At 34.8% G+C, this 18329-nt stretch overlaps 2 protein-coding genes across 4 annotated transcripts in view; both read right to left on the bottom strand.

Moving 5' to 3' along the window:
- The window catches only part of LOC113048471 (B-cell receptor CD22-like), a 1131192-nt gene that overhangs the window by 291214 nt on the left and 821649 nt on the right, over positions 1-18329 (bottom strand). The gene's annotated exons all lie outside the window — the stretch shown is intronic.
- On the bottom strand, positions 8862-12740 carry LOC113048512 (deleted in malignant brain tumors 1 protein-like). Its single transcript, XM_026210372.1, has 7 exons — positions 12247-12740; positions 11848-12153; positions 11426-11728; positions 10239-10544; positions 9504-9592; positions 9308-9412; positions 8862-9224 (listed from the first exon to the last, which is right to left on the bottom strand). Exons 1-6 carry the CDS (start codon positions 12686-12688, stop codon positions 9311-9313), a joined length of 1548 nt encoding a protein of 515 aa, XP_026066157.1. The 5' UTR covers positions 12689-12740; the 3' UTR covers positions 8862-9224; positions 9308-9310.

Raw genomic sequence — 18329 nt, 5'->3', positions numbered from 1 at the left:
CAGTTGTACCGTTTTTGAACACAAAGAGGGCTAAGAATTATATAATTCCCATCCCAGTTTTCCTGACAAATGCAATGACTAGATTCCTTGTCAATGTTTCACTTCACAGAAACTATAAGAAAAGTTTTGGTCAGGGTTGTGGTGAAGGCCGAGAGTGGAGTCAATGTCAATGATCCAGATATCAAGAACAAGCTTTTGGATATGGTATGGTTCATGTTGACTAATCAAACAATCTTTGCAATAAAAACAGATAATTCAAAGTAAAAAAAAAAAAAATTGATAAAGTGAAATGTCAAAATGAGTGCTCACTAAGTGTAATCACTCTGGCATGACTTATTTCTTACTAAAATTGCACCTAATTTCACAGGTTGGGAAGGTGATTGGAAGTAAAGGAAAGTATACACAATATTGGAGAATACAGCCTGATGGGCAAGTTTTTCACAAACAGAGAACAGCCACAGGTTTGTAAACAGAGAGATGATGGGCTATCTTTTCAAAATACTGGATATGAAAATATTTTTGTATTATTGTTTTAAATGATAAACCTATTATATTCACAGGTCTTTTCTGAATGACAGAAAAGGGAGAAAACAGATTCTAATCCTAATTATAATCAGAATCAGAATGAGCTTTATTCACCAAGTGTGCACAAACAAACAAGGATTTTTTTGTAGTGTCCAAGAGCTCTACATACATACAACACAAGAAAATAGAAAGAACGTTTAAATAAAATTAAGGAAATTAAATGCAATGATGCACATCAAGATCAATAAGTTTATGTAAAGATGTGGGTATATATAAACTGTATACGTGTATATCTTTGTTGCTTTTATAAAAAAAATTTTATGTATTAATCTTCATTAATCGGTGTAGGTTTGATAATGTACTTTATAGAAATGTACATTTGGTAATGTTTACAAATTTAACAAATCAACACATGGTTAAAATAAATTATAACTTATTTCAGGAGATAAATGTGAAAATGCATGAAATATTAAATCAGAAAGCAAATAAACATCTAACATGTAAAGAAAATCAGTTGTACATTTATTTTTCTTTGACAGAGGATCAGTGGATCACTGTACACAATATAACAAACCTTCAAATTTGTGGCCAAAAAAAGCATGACTTCATTTGAAACTGTTTTGTGTGCCATAGATTTATTTCATCACACAATGTACATGGAAAGCTGGGTCCACTATAAAGATTCTTTGTGTTTGATTATTTATTCAGGAAATGTTTTGCCTAAAGCTTTGAAATCTCTGTAGTTGTTCAAATTATTAAATCATTATTTTCTCTTTAATACAGATGATGCCAGGTTATTTTTCTATAGATCCGCCATGTTAGCAATATTAAGGTTACCTGATTGAAAGAAAGGGTTGCAAGGTTTTAACAAAACCCGCGCAATTGCTACTCAATACTAGCCCAAACTATCCATGTTGGAGTTTGGTTCATGCAGTGTTTTCTTGTACAATTTTATTTGACAAAGTTATTTTATAGAGTAGAGGTTGCATGTGTGTGACTGAAATTAAAATGTAATGCATTCCAGCTGAAATCACGCTGATCTGTTGCCACTAAATTGTGCAAGTGTCCTGAAAGTTCAAGTTTGGTCGTTTCTCAGGAAGACAAAGCTTTTGACTTGCGTTTACAGCTGACTCGAGCATCGTGTTGCTTAGACTTGTGTATTCCATCTATTTGAGGAACAGTGTAGATTCATTCCCAGCACATTGTAGCCTACACAATCGATATCGTTTCTGATCCCTGGCTGAAATAAGCACCACATTTTGCTTATATAGCATCCCCACAACCCATCTTCCTACACACCACTGCAGCGTCTGTTAGATCCCAGCCATCATCAAACATGGTTCCCCACTTTTCCAGAACAGAACTTGCCATTAACCAATCTGAATTCACTTCCACTAGTGACAGCTATGAAGCCTGTGGATGTTAGAGAGATGTCACAGATGCACATTATGTCAGCAAACAGAAGGAAACTATAAAGGTAACTCACAGAGCTTTATTTAAGGCTTCAGAAAAGGAGCAAGCAGTAGAGGTGTGATGAGACACTTATCCCACGAGACGAGACAGGAGACTGGGTTCAGGAGATGAGATGAGATTTTTTGAAATTTTAAAAGAAATCCTCAATGATGGAAAATATAGGGGAAAATAATATTTTATTTAACTGAAAAACAGAAAAGGCAAAAACATGTAGGTGCATTTTGAAATCAACTTGTGCTTTATGAAATGAAACTTATTTTTTTATTAAATTATATGCAGCAATAAACAACATGTAAGAGCTGCACTATTCTGGATAAATTGAGAATCATTATATATATATATAATGTGTGTGTGTGTGTGTGTGTGTGTGTGTGTATATATATATATATATATATATATATATATATATATATATATATATATATATATATATATAAATTGGAGATCACGATATTCTCATGATTGTGAAGGACTTTTTTTTTACTAGTGGTTCTGACAAAATGTTCATTTTTTTTTATTATATTAAAAAAAAGAGACACATATCTACTAAATTAAATTTTTAAAAAAGAAATCAACGAAGGAGTCATTGTCCCAATTCATAAAGACATTTTTCACTACTGGAATCTTCTGAATGAACTTCAACGACAAATATTTTTTTTAAACGGGCAGTTGTCGCCACCTGGTGGAAGATGATACACTTTACACTTACACGTGTTAAGATACTTTCGTTTTGATCGCTACTGTAGAGAAATGTTTATACCCAAACTGTACCTTTATCCCAGTACTTGTTGCTTAAGTCATAATAGACATAACCGAATCGTTGTAATTCAGGAATAAGATCGTGTGTGTGTTTGAACTGAGATCGTGATCTTAATGTAAACACTGCAAAATGTTTTACAAGGTTATCGCGAGACCTCGTCACATCCCTAGCAAGCAGTGATCACAGGTGAGATAATGAGCTGATAATCTTTTATCTGAACAGTCACTGAGGCTTTCCTTTCCAGGTTGTGGCTGGTCCCTTGTGCTTCGTTAAGACAGAAGATGATGGCTGATGACTGGAATTGGTTAGATGAACAGGTAAGGTAAGGAGCCAGGTAAGTTAATATATTAGATATTAGCAATTATGAATGAAAGCATGAAAGAAATGTATTTAAGCATCTTCAATACTACTACTATTACTACTACTAATAATAACAATAATAATATTGTATCATTCAAATGTAATGTTTAGTTGAATCTAGTGTTGAATTTCCAATGATAGGCAGTAAGCATATAAAATGAAAAAATAAATGTAATAAAAATAAAACACAAGTATGGACTGTCAGTGTAGAGTAAACAATATTACTAAAAGTAGATTAAAAAAGTTTGTCAAGATAAGTTTTATTTTGGCATGAGAACATCTTGACAGAAAGTGTGTAGTAGTTTAAAAGGTTTAAAGTTTGAAAGTTTTGATTAGTTTTGCCTTTGAAGCCGTTTTAAGTTTTAAATAATATTTGAAACAAACCCCCCTTAATCTCAACTGAACAAAAGTACTTATGCTAAATGTATATGAAAACATTCATTATGTCTATATGCTAATGTTTTTAGGGTAATACCTGGCTAGATGGTTATCTGACTACTTCTTATAGGATTGAGGTAGTCTATTAAACAGTGGACGTGTGACAGTCATACAGACTGTTTTCCTCTTGTTCATCTTTGACTACAGCCACTATAGAGTGGGAACATCTTCCAAACTGATTCATATCAGTGTGGATTTACACACAGGTGCATTCTTATCTACCAAGTAAATAACACTGACATCCACATTTGATAAACAAAACATCTTGAAATTCAAACATGTTGTGCTGGATTTGTGTGCTGCATATAATCAAATTACTATTTCAACCTGAACAATATGCAAACTTCCCATTCTAATTCTCTTCAGGGAGATTCAGCAGAATGTAATTTGTTTGCAGGGACATAAAATGAGCTTATAGGAGGTTACTAAGCTTATCTCCACCTCATCAATGTTTGATCATAACTATCTGAACTTTATGACTTGCTGTATGAATGTGGTCTCAAACAAAACATATAGTGTATAGAGAATTTTTCATACCTGAAATGTGAAGGAAACATTTTTATTGCATCTCTTAGGTATAAGTTAAAGGTATGGAAATTTCCAATTCAATTCTTTGTCACGTGAGAACCTCACTAGCGTGATTTGTTGGTCGGTGTGTCCATGTAAACACAAACAAATCTAGAGTTCTAGCATTCATGAATGTAGATATTTTGTTTTCATGTAATTTGCATCTCTTTGCAAATTTATAAAGTAGGTTTCATGAAACTGACCCACTCTAAATATTTAATGTTTGAAAACTGACAGATATCCTCTTCACAGCTATATGATAATGTAGTATATGAGAGCATTCACTTCATGAAAATATGCGTTTATTGTGGTACATCCATAAAGAAGATGAGAAATTAATTCCTGGTTTTAATATAACCAAGCTCTTTCTGAGTATTTAATAGGTTTACGTTCTGAAAGATGGACTGCATGATAATAAGAGTTTTTTTCTGATGTTGATCATTGTCTTATAAGGAAATCAGAGGGGAGGAGCCAAGACTTCAACTGATTCTACAACTAAATGAAATCACCTTGAAACCTCTTTTACTTGATCTCACGCCCTCACAGAGACAAAGACGCTTCTGAAGGGACTGCTATATTAACAGGGTAAAGAAATCTATTAATTAATCATTTTCTGTAATTTACAGATTTTATTAGATACTGTATTTTATTAGATACTGACAACATTTATGATTTTCTGGTGTAGCTGATATTATTTGCTTATTATAAATTGTGTATTTAACCTTTTTTTTTAAAAACTCTTTTTGTTAATTATTTGTAGTTACTAAATTATGAAAATGACTATGAAATTGTACTCTACTGAAATAGTATGCACAATAAAAAATAGGGTTCCTGTTTGGAAAGAATAAATGTGCAGATATCTTGTGTCAGAAATGTACAAAACAAAGTCAAAGTCAGAGAGTCAAAGTAATAATTTTGTTTTTCTTTCAGGGCACAATGTTTAATTCGTTGTGGCTCATTCTCATATTGGGTATAAAGAAGATCTTAAAGGATTTTAGTATGTTATTGAAGTTTAAGATGTATGTTATAGATGTCCATAACGTGTTTTATAATTCATACAGATTTTGGAAATGTACCTCCAGTCGAATTGTTTCTGAGGTTGATGAATGGTATCGGTTTTTGTTCTGGGCGAGTGGAGGTTCTTCATGATGGTCAGTGGGGAACAGTGTGTGATGATGGATGGGATCGAACCGATGCTGCAGTGGTGTGTAAAGAACTTAATTGTGGGAATGTGATTGAGGCAAAGAGTGCTGCTTATTTTGGACCAGGTGTAGGACCAGTATGGATGGGTGATGTACAGTGTACTGGGACTGAGGCTTCACTTGTGAACTGTACATCAACAAAATGGGGAATACAGTGAGCATTTAAAAGATGCTGGAGTCACCTGTAACAGTGAGTTATGCAAAATCCACTAGCCAATTTTCTATTGACATTTTCTCAAACTCAGATGATTGGCCTCCCAAGTGAGACCCCATATGTCGTTCGACGTAACTCGTGGTTACCGACAGATAGGTACGGAAGTTCTAAGTGGCCATGCATTATTTTATTTTTTTTCTAGTTATTACGACTTAATTTTCTCATCTCGACATAACGAAAGTTGTTTTCACGACATGACAGTTATCACGACATGACAGTTTTTACTGTTGCTAGAGTAACAAACTCAGCTTCGACAGGATCAGCACTCTTACTGTAGCCTATATTTCAGCAAATTTTGCTTCGCCTAGGTAATAACGTCTACAATAGATAAATGCTGATCCCAGTTGATTTTTCCAGAGACAGTACACCAAACGTTTTGTTTTTGTAATTGACATTTCAAAACAACACCACAAACACTTCAGAAGGACGCAGAACTATTATTAGATCTTTTAGAGCTGCTTGGATTAAACTCACTTTTAATTTTCCCTTTATTTGAAATTAAATTATAATTTGTAATTTTTAGTAGTCATTATTTTCTGTGACGGATATCATGTGCGTTACAAGCTTCTGTTTGAAAAGAGCGTTCATGTGTAAGTGTACTGTAGGCTATGTGTAGTACAACATTATAGAACATTACTGAATTAAATTAGCCTATGCACTTTACATATACATCACATTTCTCATCAATATGATTAACAAAGATTAATAATAGGAAAAAGAGGCACATCACAAATTGTTAAGATAACGAGAAAATGAAATCGTTATAACGAGAAAACAAAGGGAAAAAATGATAATGCATGGCCGCTTAGAACTTCCGTAGATAGGGGACCATTTTACCCTCACAAAAGGTTTTAGAAATAGACATTACAAAAAGGCAGGAGAAGTACCAAGTACAAATTATTGTTGTATTGTTAAAGCTGCAGTAGGTAACTTTTGTAAAAAATAATTTTTTACATAGTTGTTAAACCTGTCATTATGTCCTGACAGTAGAATATGAGACAGATAATCTGTGAAAAAAATCAAGCTCCTCTGGCTCCTCCCAGTGGTCCTATTGCCATTTGCAGGAATACATCGCTCCCGTTAAGAAACAACCAATCAGAGCTGCTTTCCGTAACTTTTTTTTATGTGTTCAAAATTTACAAAATGTATATAATAAGTGAGTACACCATGAATCCATTTTCCAAACCGTGTTTTTAGCTTGTCCTGAATCACTAGGGTGCACCTATAATAAGTGTTTATATTCGGACTATTTTAGATTGCTTCGGGGGAACCGCGGCGGAGTAACCCAGTACCTTTGTGATTCTTCATAGACATAAACAGAGAGAAGTAGTTCTGCCTACGATGTTCTTCTGCAAGACGCAAGCAGTTCTGTTTATTAACCGCTAGAGCCTCAAAAGTTACAGACTGCAGCTTTAAACAATGTATTATATGCAAAATAACTAGTGCAATGATATTTTTATAGAAATAGTTTACTGTGCTAAGTACAGTAACAATGTTAGTTAGTTTACAGTGTAATAGCTAGAATAGCAGACAGAAGGCAAAAGGGCCAACAAGTGCTAAGCATCTCTCGGGGAACTCCTTCAAGACTGTTGGAAGACCATTTCAGGTGACTACCTCTTGAAGCTCATCAAGAGAATGCCAAGAGTGTGCAAAGCAGTAATCAAAGCAAAAGGTGGCTACTTTGAAGAACCTAGAATATTACATATTCTCACACTTTTTTGTTATGTATATAACTCCATATATAATTCCACATGTGTTAATTCATAGTTCTGATGCCTTCAGTGTGAATCTACAATTTTCATATTCATGAATATAAAGAAAACTCTTTGAATGAGAAGGTGTGTGCAAACTTTTGGCCAGTGCAGTAAAAGAGGAGGTGCAGGTTAGATTGGTGGTGTGGAGTTTAGAAGTGTCACAGCTTGGGGGAAGAAGCTCTTCCTGAGGCTCCTGTACAGCGATAGAATTCAACAATGATCCTGGGATTCAGTTGGACCCCATTACAGAAGTTGTACCCGGTTTTAAACACAACAGGACGGTTAAGAATGATCTCAATTACATCCCATTTTCATTTATGTTTTCCTGACAAAATGATTTAGACATAATTCCATTATGACAAATCATTCTTCCTTATCAATGTTTGACTACAAACCAATTGTCAGAAATATTGTGGTGAAGGCCAATATTGGAGTAAATGTCAATAATCCAGATATCAAGAATAAGCTTCTGGACATGGAAAGGTTCATGTTAACTTTTATCAAACAATATTTGCAATCACAATAGGTAATAGATAAATGAATAAATAAAAATATAACGTTTAAACGTTTTGATGAAGTGAAAGGACAGCCTGATGAGCAGGTGTTTCACCAGCAGAGAACAGCCACAGGTTTGTACACTAGGAGGTGTTGGGAGTCTCTTGCATGTAAGATGTATGTAAATATTAATGCATTGCTGATTTTAATTATAAACCTGTTATATTCACAGGCAGGGCTGATGCATGCCTTGAGAACCAGACAGTCATACAGTAAGGATGGCAAGAAGGAGTGAGATTTATTTATTTATTTAATTTTATTTTGGACATTAGTTTAGACTTATTATTACACTAATATTACCACGTTATGACATAGTTAGTTATTCTGAATCTAAACCGCCACACCCCGCCTCCACCTTAGAGCAGCATCAGCAGTCTACATGCAAAACACCCTGAAGTACATGTAAAAGTGCCTTCAAAATCTGAATACGATTTTGGCTGTTGGTAATGACAAATGAGTTTTAAAGCCCAACAGGTGCTTCTGAAAGATAGGCTAATATTAAGTGTTAAAGCATGTGGCTCACCTTAGTGCATGCATAGATTTATTAATTAATGTTTGTAATATTTATAACTGCTATGAAGAGCTGTGCACCTCTTGCACACTATCCAAAATCTAATTAAAACTAATGCTAATCTTTCTGTTGCTTCACTCTATACAATACTGAAAACTCTATAAATGGAAAATAAATATAATGTCCTGGAACAACGTGGAATAACTTAGAATTGTATTTATTAATTCATTTTTATTCATTCATTAATTTATTTACTAGAATTGTCAAGAAATTTGATTAATCAGCTTTACTCTGGAAACATTTGTTTATGTAATGAAATGTAACACCATACAAATTAATACACAATTAAGCAAGTTATGTATCTTTATTTTAGGAGGGTGGTTTATAAATATATTAAATATATTAAATCCGAAGCAAAGAAACATTTAACATGTAAATAAAATCATTTTTAGATTTTTATTTTCCTTTCACTTCCAACCAATGAACATAGTTAAACAATGGTCAGCGACAAAGAAGCATCAACGCATGTGAAATGATTACAGACTTTCATTGTCACTGTCCTGCTGCAACCTAAACAGATATTCTAAATAGTATGTTTTATTTCATATGCTGTAAAATATATTAAACCTTTTTATTATATCATTTTATACTACATACTAAATCTCTAGTATATAATATAAAATGTAAGACCATTTTAGTATATAATTCTTAGTATTAAATTTGGATAAAAGCGTCTGCTAAATGTCTAAATGTAAATATAAACACTTCTTCATCATCAGGATGATTCTGCAAGAGCAGTTGAGTTGTTCTGTTGAATTTGTCATGAAAGGTAATTTCTTCTATGGCTCCTGTCGAAATAACAGACCTGCAACAATTTGAATGAAGATCTGACGTTCTATATTCAAGTTGTATCTTTAAAATAAGCCCATTCAGAAAGAGTTTACAAACCTGTCAGGGATCAAATAAGTTTTTCTTTTCCTGAAACACTTGCTCATTCAACTGCGTTCTCCACTTGACAGAGAAATTTCCATGATTTTTGAGCTCTTCTTTGATCTGTGCAATTCAGATGAATGATACAACAGGCACTCAATGACAACAATAGACAAATGAATAAAAATGTCATTGATTTATAAATATGTGTTACTTTGTCCAGTAGTTGTGCCATGTATGAAGGGTCATTGGGGTTTACATCAGAGTCAGCGTTCACCTTAATCCTGAGCACATTTTTAATCTCTGTAAAAGAGAGATATTGTTTAAAGCAAATCTTCATATGGTGATAATATCCCATGTATTGTAACATTATTACAGCGAAGTTGCCTATTTGATTATGTGATATTGTTTTTGTACCTATATTATTTTATGTTTGCATAGAAATATATTTGGTTAATATTTGCAAATGCAAAGAACTATGGAAGCCTGTTTCAGGCACGGAGTTTCGGAATCGAATTTAGAAATGTAAACTCAGACCCGAGGGGGGAAAAACCAGAATTGCAAAATATAGACTCAGAATTCTGCCTTTTTATCGCAGTTCTGAGTTTGTATCTAGCAATTCTAAAATTTTTCGACAGAATTTTGAGTTTACATGTAGCTTCTTCTTTTTTTTTACTTGCAATGTTTTTTCAGTTCCTACTTTTTTCTCAGAATAGAGACAGATAGAAACTAAGAGTGAAGCGCAGCACTGTGTTAAATTACACATGAACAGCTCATCATTCAGAGTTTATATCTAGTAATTCAGACTAGAATTTTGTATTTATTTTGTGGGTGGAAAAAAAAATCTGAAATGTGAGATATAAACGGTAAGAATTGTAAAAGACAAAATAAAAACAAGCATGCTTCCATAGAGGACTGATGTACTGTATGGGTTTGGACATAGACGCACCTTTGCAGATGATTCCTGCATCATATGCATGAATGCATTGATGGTTTCCCCACCCACCAAACTGGCATTTCCTTAGGTTTGACTCGTCACCTTTGCATCTGAGTGAATCCATCCATATTGGCCCATCACCAGCCCCAAAATATGCACTTCCCAAGGGCTCTACATTCCCACCACAGCCCAGCTCTCTACAGAGCACTAAACCATCTGCGATATCCCAGCTGTTGTGGCACACAGTTCCCCACCGGCCGTCATGATACACCTGCACTGTGCCCTGACACATGTTGTTCGTATTCACCAACCGTACCTCTAAAAAGAAGTCAGAAGAGTTCCTGATCCATCTCTATGCATACATTAATAATAGACAATGATAATTTAATGTATTTGAATAATTAATTAACAGAATTTAATTACAGTAGGTCTGCATGATTCATTGAAATAAAACCAAAATTATGATATGATATGATGTGATTATCAAAACACAAAGGCTGCAATTTAAATAGATAAAATATGTGCTGGTGTTTCAAAATGAAGCGCAACACAGTTTTCATTTATACACAAGCAGCTCATAATTCAAATGTATTATTATTATTCTTTTCTTTACAGTGAAATATTACAATTACTGTTATTTTAGTATCACTGAGATATTTTTATAGTTAATAATAATAACAATGCATAATTTGTTTTATTTTTATATCTTGCTTTCATTTTAATCTAAGTTAAAAAATATATTTTTGTTAGCTTTTGCTTTTTTATTTTCTGCATAGTTTTTTATTAATTTGTAATTCATTTTTATTATTAGTTATTTTATGTAAACTAAGTTAAACTTAATGAAAATGAGAAATGGTTTTATTTTCTAGCTGAAATTTTATTTTGTTTCAGTTAAAATTCATTCACAGTTTTTAAAGTTCATAGTTTTAGTTAACTATAATAACCCTGATTACACTAGTAATATTTATAATTTTGTCTTTTTTTTTACTCTGTAGGTTTTTTTTTTTTTTACTTTTGTATGTAATGAATTTCACCAAATCCAGTTGCAATTTATAATATTGAATAATTGTCAGATTAAAATTAATACAGCCCTAAATAAAATGATAAAGTTCCCATACATGGATTTATATTTTGAAAATATATACATGTAAAAAATAAAAAAAGAATAAAAAGTAAGAAAATGCTGTCAGGAAGTTCACCTCGGCAGACAACTCCTGCATCGTTTGCATGATCACAGTTATGAACTCCCCATCCGTTTGACCCACAGTCCTTTAATGTTGACTCAGTGCCTGTACATTTCACATCATCCATCCATATTGGTCCAACACCGCTTCCAAAAGCACCTTGGTTTACCTCTACTGGAGTTCCACAGCCCAGCTCTCTACAGACGACTTGGGCGTCAGTCATATCCCAGCTGTCTCCACAGACACTTCCCCACTGATTGTTTCTAAGAACCTCCACCCTTCCAGAACAAATGCTGTCTCCATCTACCAATCTCACTTCTGAGAGACAGAGTAAGTGACAACACATTTCAGAAGGCATTCATGTAAGAATAACTGTATATACAACATTTATATATAAGTAGATTTTTCATTTTAAACCTCTTTTTGTTTGAATTTACCTCCGCAGATGACTCCAGCGTCCTGTGAATGTGTACAGAGGCTGCTTACAGGCGCAGAATTAATGCAGTCCTTCAGTGAGGACTCACTGCCGGTACACTGGACAATATCCATCATTATTGACCCTGTACCGATCCCAAAATAAGCTGAGGTGTATGTCCCTGAAAGAGGACCACAGCCGAGTTCTCGGCACAGCACAATACCGTCCAGTGGATCCCAATCGTTGTGACATATTGTTCCCCATTCTCCAGTATAACGAACCTGCACTGTACCTTGACAAATGCTTTGGCTGTTTACCAGTTTCACCTCTGAAAGAAGAAAAATTCAGATGAAATCACATTGCATTTGATGTGTTGTCTTGGCGTAATCATCGTAGTTCTCTGTTTGTCGCTCACACTTACCTCTGCAGACCACTCCTGCGTCATTGTTGTGTGAACTCTTTTTCTCATTGCCTGAAAGACAACTTTTCAGGGAGATTTCAGTTCCCGAGCATGTGGTATCATACCACCATGCCGTACCTGAACCCTTCCCAAAAGCAGACCCACCATTGACACTCCGTGCACTTCCACAGTCCATCTGTTTGCAGATCACATCTCCTCCCAACACATTCCAGCCTTTGTCCAAAACAGTTCCCCACCCAAGACGTTCAAAGACGACCTCCACCCTTCCGGAGCAAGTGTTTGGTCCATCCTTAAGCCTATACTCTAAAAAAGAGAAAGAAGGATGTTTGAGGATTTTAATAAAAAATGGAGACCTGAATGTGACTGCCTCAAATCCAATTAAAAAATACCTTGCGCACAGGCTGTGATGCATATATTTTAACTTTTTTAAATAAATGTACATGCAATTTAATATGTTATGTATGCACTCCTCCCGGGCTGGTGCAGTTTCGTGATTTTTGTAAAATAACCGCTTTTCAAATTAAAGTGTTTATGTTTAATATGTTGCAGACTCATTTACTGGTACTAAATAATCAAATAATATCAGGCTTGTTTTTTTAAGCTGCAGTTGCTTATTTGTCTTGCTAGGGTTGGCAACAGTGATTACTGATTGTAGCGTTGTTTTTCTGAGAAACAAGTATGTGAATTTAAAGGGTTACTCCACCCAAAAACGAATATGTTGTCATCAATCACTTACCTCTATGTCGTTCCAAACCCTTAAAAGCTTAATTCGTCTTCAGAACGCAATTTAAGATATTTTGGAAGATAACAAGGAGGCTTGAGACTGTCCTATAGACTGCCAAATAAATAACAGTGTCAAGGTCAAATTATGTAATTTCTGTGTTAATCTCTTAATGTAAATGTGTTTATCAACATGAAAACAAAGTTTTGTTCAAGTCGTTGTTTACTTCATAAATTTTTCACTCCATGAAAAAGAGTTGGTACGCATGGTTTATAATGTCCATACAGTGCGTACATATTTACGGCAAGTTTATTTTTTATAGATCCCGATGTGTGCGAAAAAAAAATATGTACGCAATTTCTATGCCTATTTTGTGCGTACGCAACGTTTATAAATGAGACCCCTGTTCTTTCTTTAAAACGTTTTTGTATGTTCATATATTTATATAACAAAATATATACAAATTCATACCTAAATAGGACATAGTAGTATACTTAAAGTATGATGTAAAGCTCACGTAAAGAAAACTCATGAGTATACTTGCAGTATAAAATTACTAAACTAGTAGTTTACTGAGACTATACTTCAAAGTGTACAAAGTATTTAATATGTAAACTGTCAGAATACATATAAGTTCACTTTTAGTATAATTGAAGTACAAACTACAAACATAGAGGTAATTTACTTGTTTACTCAATGTTTGCTACTGTTACACTTAAAGGGGGGGTGAAATGCTATTTCATGCATACTGAGTTTTTTACACTGTTAAAGAGTTGGATTCCCATGCTAAACATGGACAAAGTTTCAAAAATTAAGTTGTACGTTTGAAGGAGTATTTTTGTTCCAAAAAACCTCTTCCGGTTTGTCACAAGTTTCAGAAAGTTTTTTTCGAGTATGGCTCTGTGTGACGTTAGATGGAGCGGAATTTCCTTATATGGGTCCTAAGTGCGCGCTCTTCTGCCGGAAGAGCGCGCGCTCCCGTATAGCAGAGCAGAGAGAGGCTGTGCACAGACAATCACTGATCAGAGCGAGAGCGTCGCGAAAAGTCACAAAAAAAGTGTGTTTTTGGTTGCCAGGGCAAGACAACCCTGCACAGATTACCAAAAGAGAAACAGCATTGAGGGACCAGTGGATGGAGTTTATTTTTACAGAGCATCAACGGAGTTGTGCAAGTGTTTTTGTTTGTTCCTTGCATTTCGGATTGCACATCGTTTATTTCTTAAGGATAATGCAGTCCCAAATAAAAAGGGTCACAATCGTGTGTTGGAACCACATGCGGTGAGTTAAACTGCTTCAATTATCTCTGTGTTGTTAACTTAGCTATCAGCGCATAAGCACATCAAGTAAACAACATGCGATGTTGTCATCAAACTGCACTTTCCACATGTACAGCTTAAAAAAAAAAAAAAAGACGACATAAAGTGGAACTTAGTCATTTTCCAAAACCGCTTAGCAAATATATACAGTTTCAGTACATACCACATAGCATACCGCCTTTGCTGATGCTGCTCTTGTTAAATTTCAGCCTCTGGATCTGTGTCACAGCTTCAACATGCTCTCAACTCAAAAGCCTACTGGCGCTCGTGATTCTTTAGCTCCGCCCACACGTCACGCCTCCAGCCGGTCGTGTTTTTCCGGGAAAAATCATTACAGACTATCTTTCTCTTATAAATATAAAAAAAATAAAGACTTTTTGGAGTTATGAAGGATGCAGTACTACTCTATAGGTACTCAAGATTAACAGGATATTGAGTGAAAACTAGCATTTCACCCCCCCTTTAAAATATACTTTAAATATGCTTTTATATACAAGAAAGTGGGCCAATTTAGTCCCAATGAGTATTTAAACAGTACACTTACAAGTATACTACTAGAACACTTGATATTTGTATACTTGCTACATGAAGTATACTTAAACATATACTTGAACTTTACTTAAGTATACTTAATAGTGTTCCCGTAGCTCAATTGGTATCGCACTGCACTATGAAGCGCAAGGTTGGGGGTTCAATTCCCTGGGAATAACCTTTTTGGTTAGGGCCAGCCCTAGTGTAACAATTCCCAGTGTATTTCTTTGGTTTTGGTAATTACCTGAGCAAGTGACTCCAGCATCATCAGCATGTGTGTAAGAGGTCACTCCCCAACCGCTAAACACACAATCTTTCAGCAAACTCTCCCGACCAGTGCAACTGATGCCATCCATCCATACCGGACCTGTTCCCTGTCCAAAATAAGCATTGTAGTATGTAGCTATTGGGCTTCCACAGCCAAGTTCTTTACACACCACCGACGAGTCTTCGACATCCCAGGCGGAGTCGCAGAGAGTTCCCCACTGTCTGTTGTGGAAGATTTCCACTCTCCCTGAACACATGCCACTGCCGTCTTTTAACTTGAGGGTGTCTAAATGAAAAGTTCCATAAGTTCTTTCACTCTTAAAAATATACATTCTTTTTCACTCTTAAAATTAAAGATTCGTTATTGGAATCTATAGTTCCACGAAGAACCTTTTAACATCCATGGAACCTTGCCATTTTACAAAAGTTCTTAAAATTTTTCACATTTTCTTCGTGTGGCGAGTGGGGCGGGGCCGAGAGGCGTGGGAACGAGGAGTGAGGCCAGGTGTAGTGATTGGAGATGAGCTACACCTGAGCCCCACCGCTAGTATCGAGTCCCACGTAGGAGATGGAAGGATATAAAAGTGGAGTGACGACCGTGAAGGACGAGAGAGGACCAGGCCTTTTATGTTTTTAAGAGTTTTCTTTAACATAGAATATTTTCATTCATTCCACAAAAGGGTTTTTATTGTGAAAAAAGCTTCTTTAGATTATTTAAATGTTCTCTATTCAAACTATTTACTGAAAGGTTCTTTGTAGAACCCTAAATCACTTTTTACAGAGCCCCACTTTTGGAACCTTTATTTTTAAGAGTCTTAGAATAATGCCTGATTTTGATAATAATATGAATGTAACCTACAGTCACAGACGACTCCAGCATCTCTCTTGTGGTCACACACGTCGGTCTGGTTCCCCCAAATGCAGTCGAGCACCGAGCTCTCGTTACCGTAACAGTTTAGGTCATCCGTCAGCAGCGGTCCCGTACCTTCCCCAAAGAAAGCACTAGGCTGTATGGATACGAGAGGACCGCACCCTACCTCGTAGCAGACCAAGTTGCCTTCAGCGTTGTCCAGCCCTTCATCACAAATGGTGCCCCATTCACTGTCCTTGTAAATTTCAACCCTTCCGGAACAGGCATTATCACCTTCCACCAACCTCACCGGAACAAGCACACTTATCACTTTGGTTTTACTGACGCCTGCATTTAATACACTGTCTGTTTGAAAAACACAAGAAGGTTGAGGGGAGTTTAATTAATAAACAGAGTAATTAGTGTTCCAGGAAAACCCTATGTTGGGGTCCAGGTAAACTCAGATGTCCCACAAAGATAGTAAAACCTGAATCTTGTGGGAACTTTTTTCCTTTTTCTTATCTTTTTTTTTTTTTTTTTTTTTTTGGTTCCCATGAGGTAAACAGCTTGTAAATCAGACTAAATGACAAAATGTAACACTTTATTAGGGAATTAGCATTTAAAAATAAATAGTTTGTACAGTATAAAAATAATTTTGTATTTAAATGTGTTTCTCACCTAGAAGCAGAATGAAGCTCAGATAGAACAGCATAGTGACTGAAAAGAGAAGAAAGTTATGAGTAAGCAGCAAAAACTGAAAAATAACTAAAAACAACCTCAACAAGACCTAGATAATTCAGCAACTACTAAAGCTCAGTGATAAAAGAAACTTCAATAATGTGCAATTATTTTGGATTGGATGTTAATGGGATCTTTATGGCCGATAATTCATTGAATAGTCTATTTTTATTATACTGGATATAATTGGTTAAAAATATTGGTTAAAATTGGTTGAATAGAATTAATTTTCTCTCTCTCTCTCTCTCTCTCTCTCTCTCTCTCTCTCTCTCTCTCTCTCTCTCTCTCTCTCTATATATATATATATATATATATATATATATATATATATATATAATCAAACCAACTGAAATATATTGAATATTATTACTAAATAATTATTTAATTGATTTCAAAATAATCATGATTTTGAGTCTCTTTTTAAGATGTTTTGTAAGTTATGAGCTAATAATTTCAATAATTATATACAAAACGTCTTAAAAAGAGCATCAAAGTCATGATTATTTTTAAATTGTGTGTCATGATGACGCCATTCAACAAACAGAACATCATAAATTCATGATCAGTCAGTGAGACAGACAGAAAAAGAAATAAGCAATAATATGTTAAAACCTTTGGCTGTGACCCGTCTGGCTCTTCGTCGCGCAGTCCTCAAGAATGAGTGAACTTCTGTTCATAGAGGTGTTAAGACACCTTTGTTAAAAGGAAGCAGTATTAACCCCTTCCCTCCTCCTCTGACTGACCCACGCTGTTATTCACACACAGTGTCAGAAAGAAATAAGCTCATAATAACCCATTGGACCACTCTTAGGGAAGCATGTTAATTTAAATTAACTAATGTCAAGGTTTTTTGTGAATGTAAAAGCTGGAATTAATGAGCATGAACAAATTTAGCAATGTTTGATATAAATGAGTCAACAAAAGGAATGTTAAAAAAATGCTGAATGCATTGTTTTATATCACTGCTACTGAAGGTTTTTTTATTTTTTCCCCCTTTTTTTCTTCTTTTTTAAGACTTAAGAGCAGGTCAGACACATTTGGCAATCAAATCTTGGTTTTACTATTCAAATAGCCTGAGAATATGAATGAAGGGCTTGCAAACTTGCTCCTTGTGTTTAAAGAATATGCAAAGAAGCATTCAAAGAAACTTTTGGATGATAGAAACATGCATGTGAGTGTACAGATGTTTTAAAACATGTCTTTATTTTGTAGTACTTTGTCTGCTAATATGTAATTTACAACTCTATATTGTTAACACTATTACACTTTATTACCTCAAAGATAAATACAGTATCAATTACCAACAAAGTTTTCATATCCAATTTAAAATTCAAATTTATTTATGTAATGTTTCCATACCACAAGTGGCCTTTCAGTAACTTACTTTAACGCCATTTTATTTGACATCTATTTTTCCTCAGCCGGCAACTACAGGTTTTAAGGCTAATCAATGCAAATCACTGCTTGACACATACATTTGTCTTGGTCTTGGTTTTCTTACAGTGTACATAAAGCACTGAATGAATGACAAATGGGAGAAGACGGAGACTGCTTGTAACAACTGAACTCATAAACATTAAAATTAAGCTCACAGAGGTTTGCATATAGTGCTATATGGTTGTTCAAGTTACAAAGGCTTATGAAAAACCCAATAGTTTGA

Source organism: Carassius auratus, chromosome 29 (assembly GCF_003368295.1).
Source record: "Carassius auratus strain Wakin chromosome 29, ASM336829v1, whole genome shotgun sequence".
Classification (NCBI taxonomy): domain Eukaryota; kingdom Metazoa; phylum Chordata; class Actinopteri; order Cypriniformes; family Cyprinidae; genus Carassius; species Carassius auratus.
The sequence above is the reverse complement of the archived record's forward strand: the minus strand, read 5'-3'. Positions and strand labels throughout refer to the sequence as shown.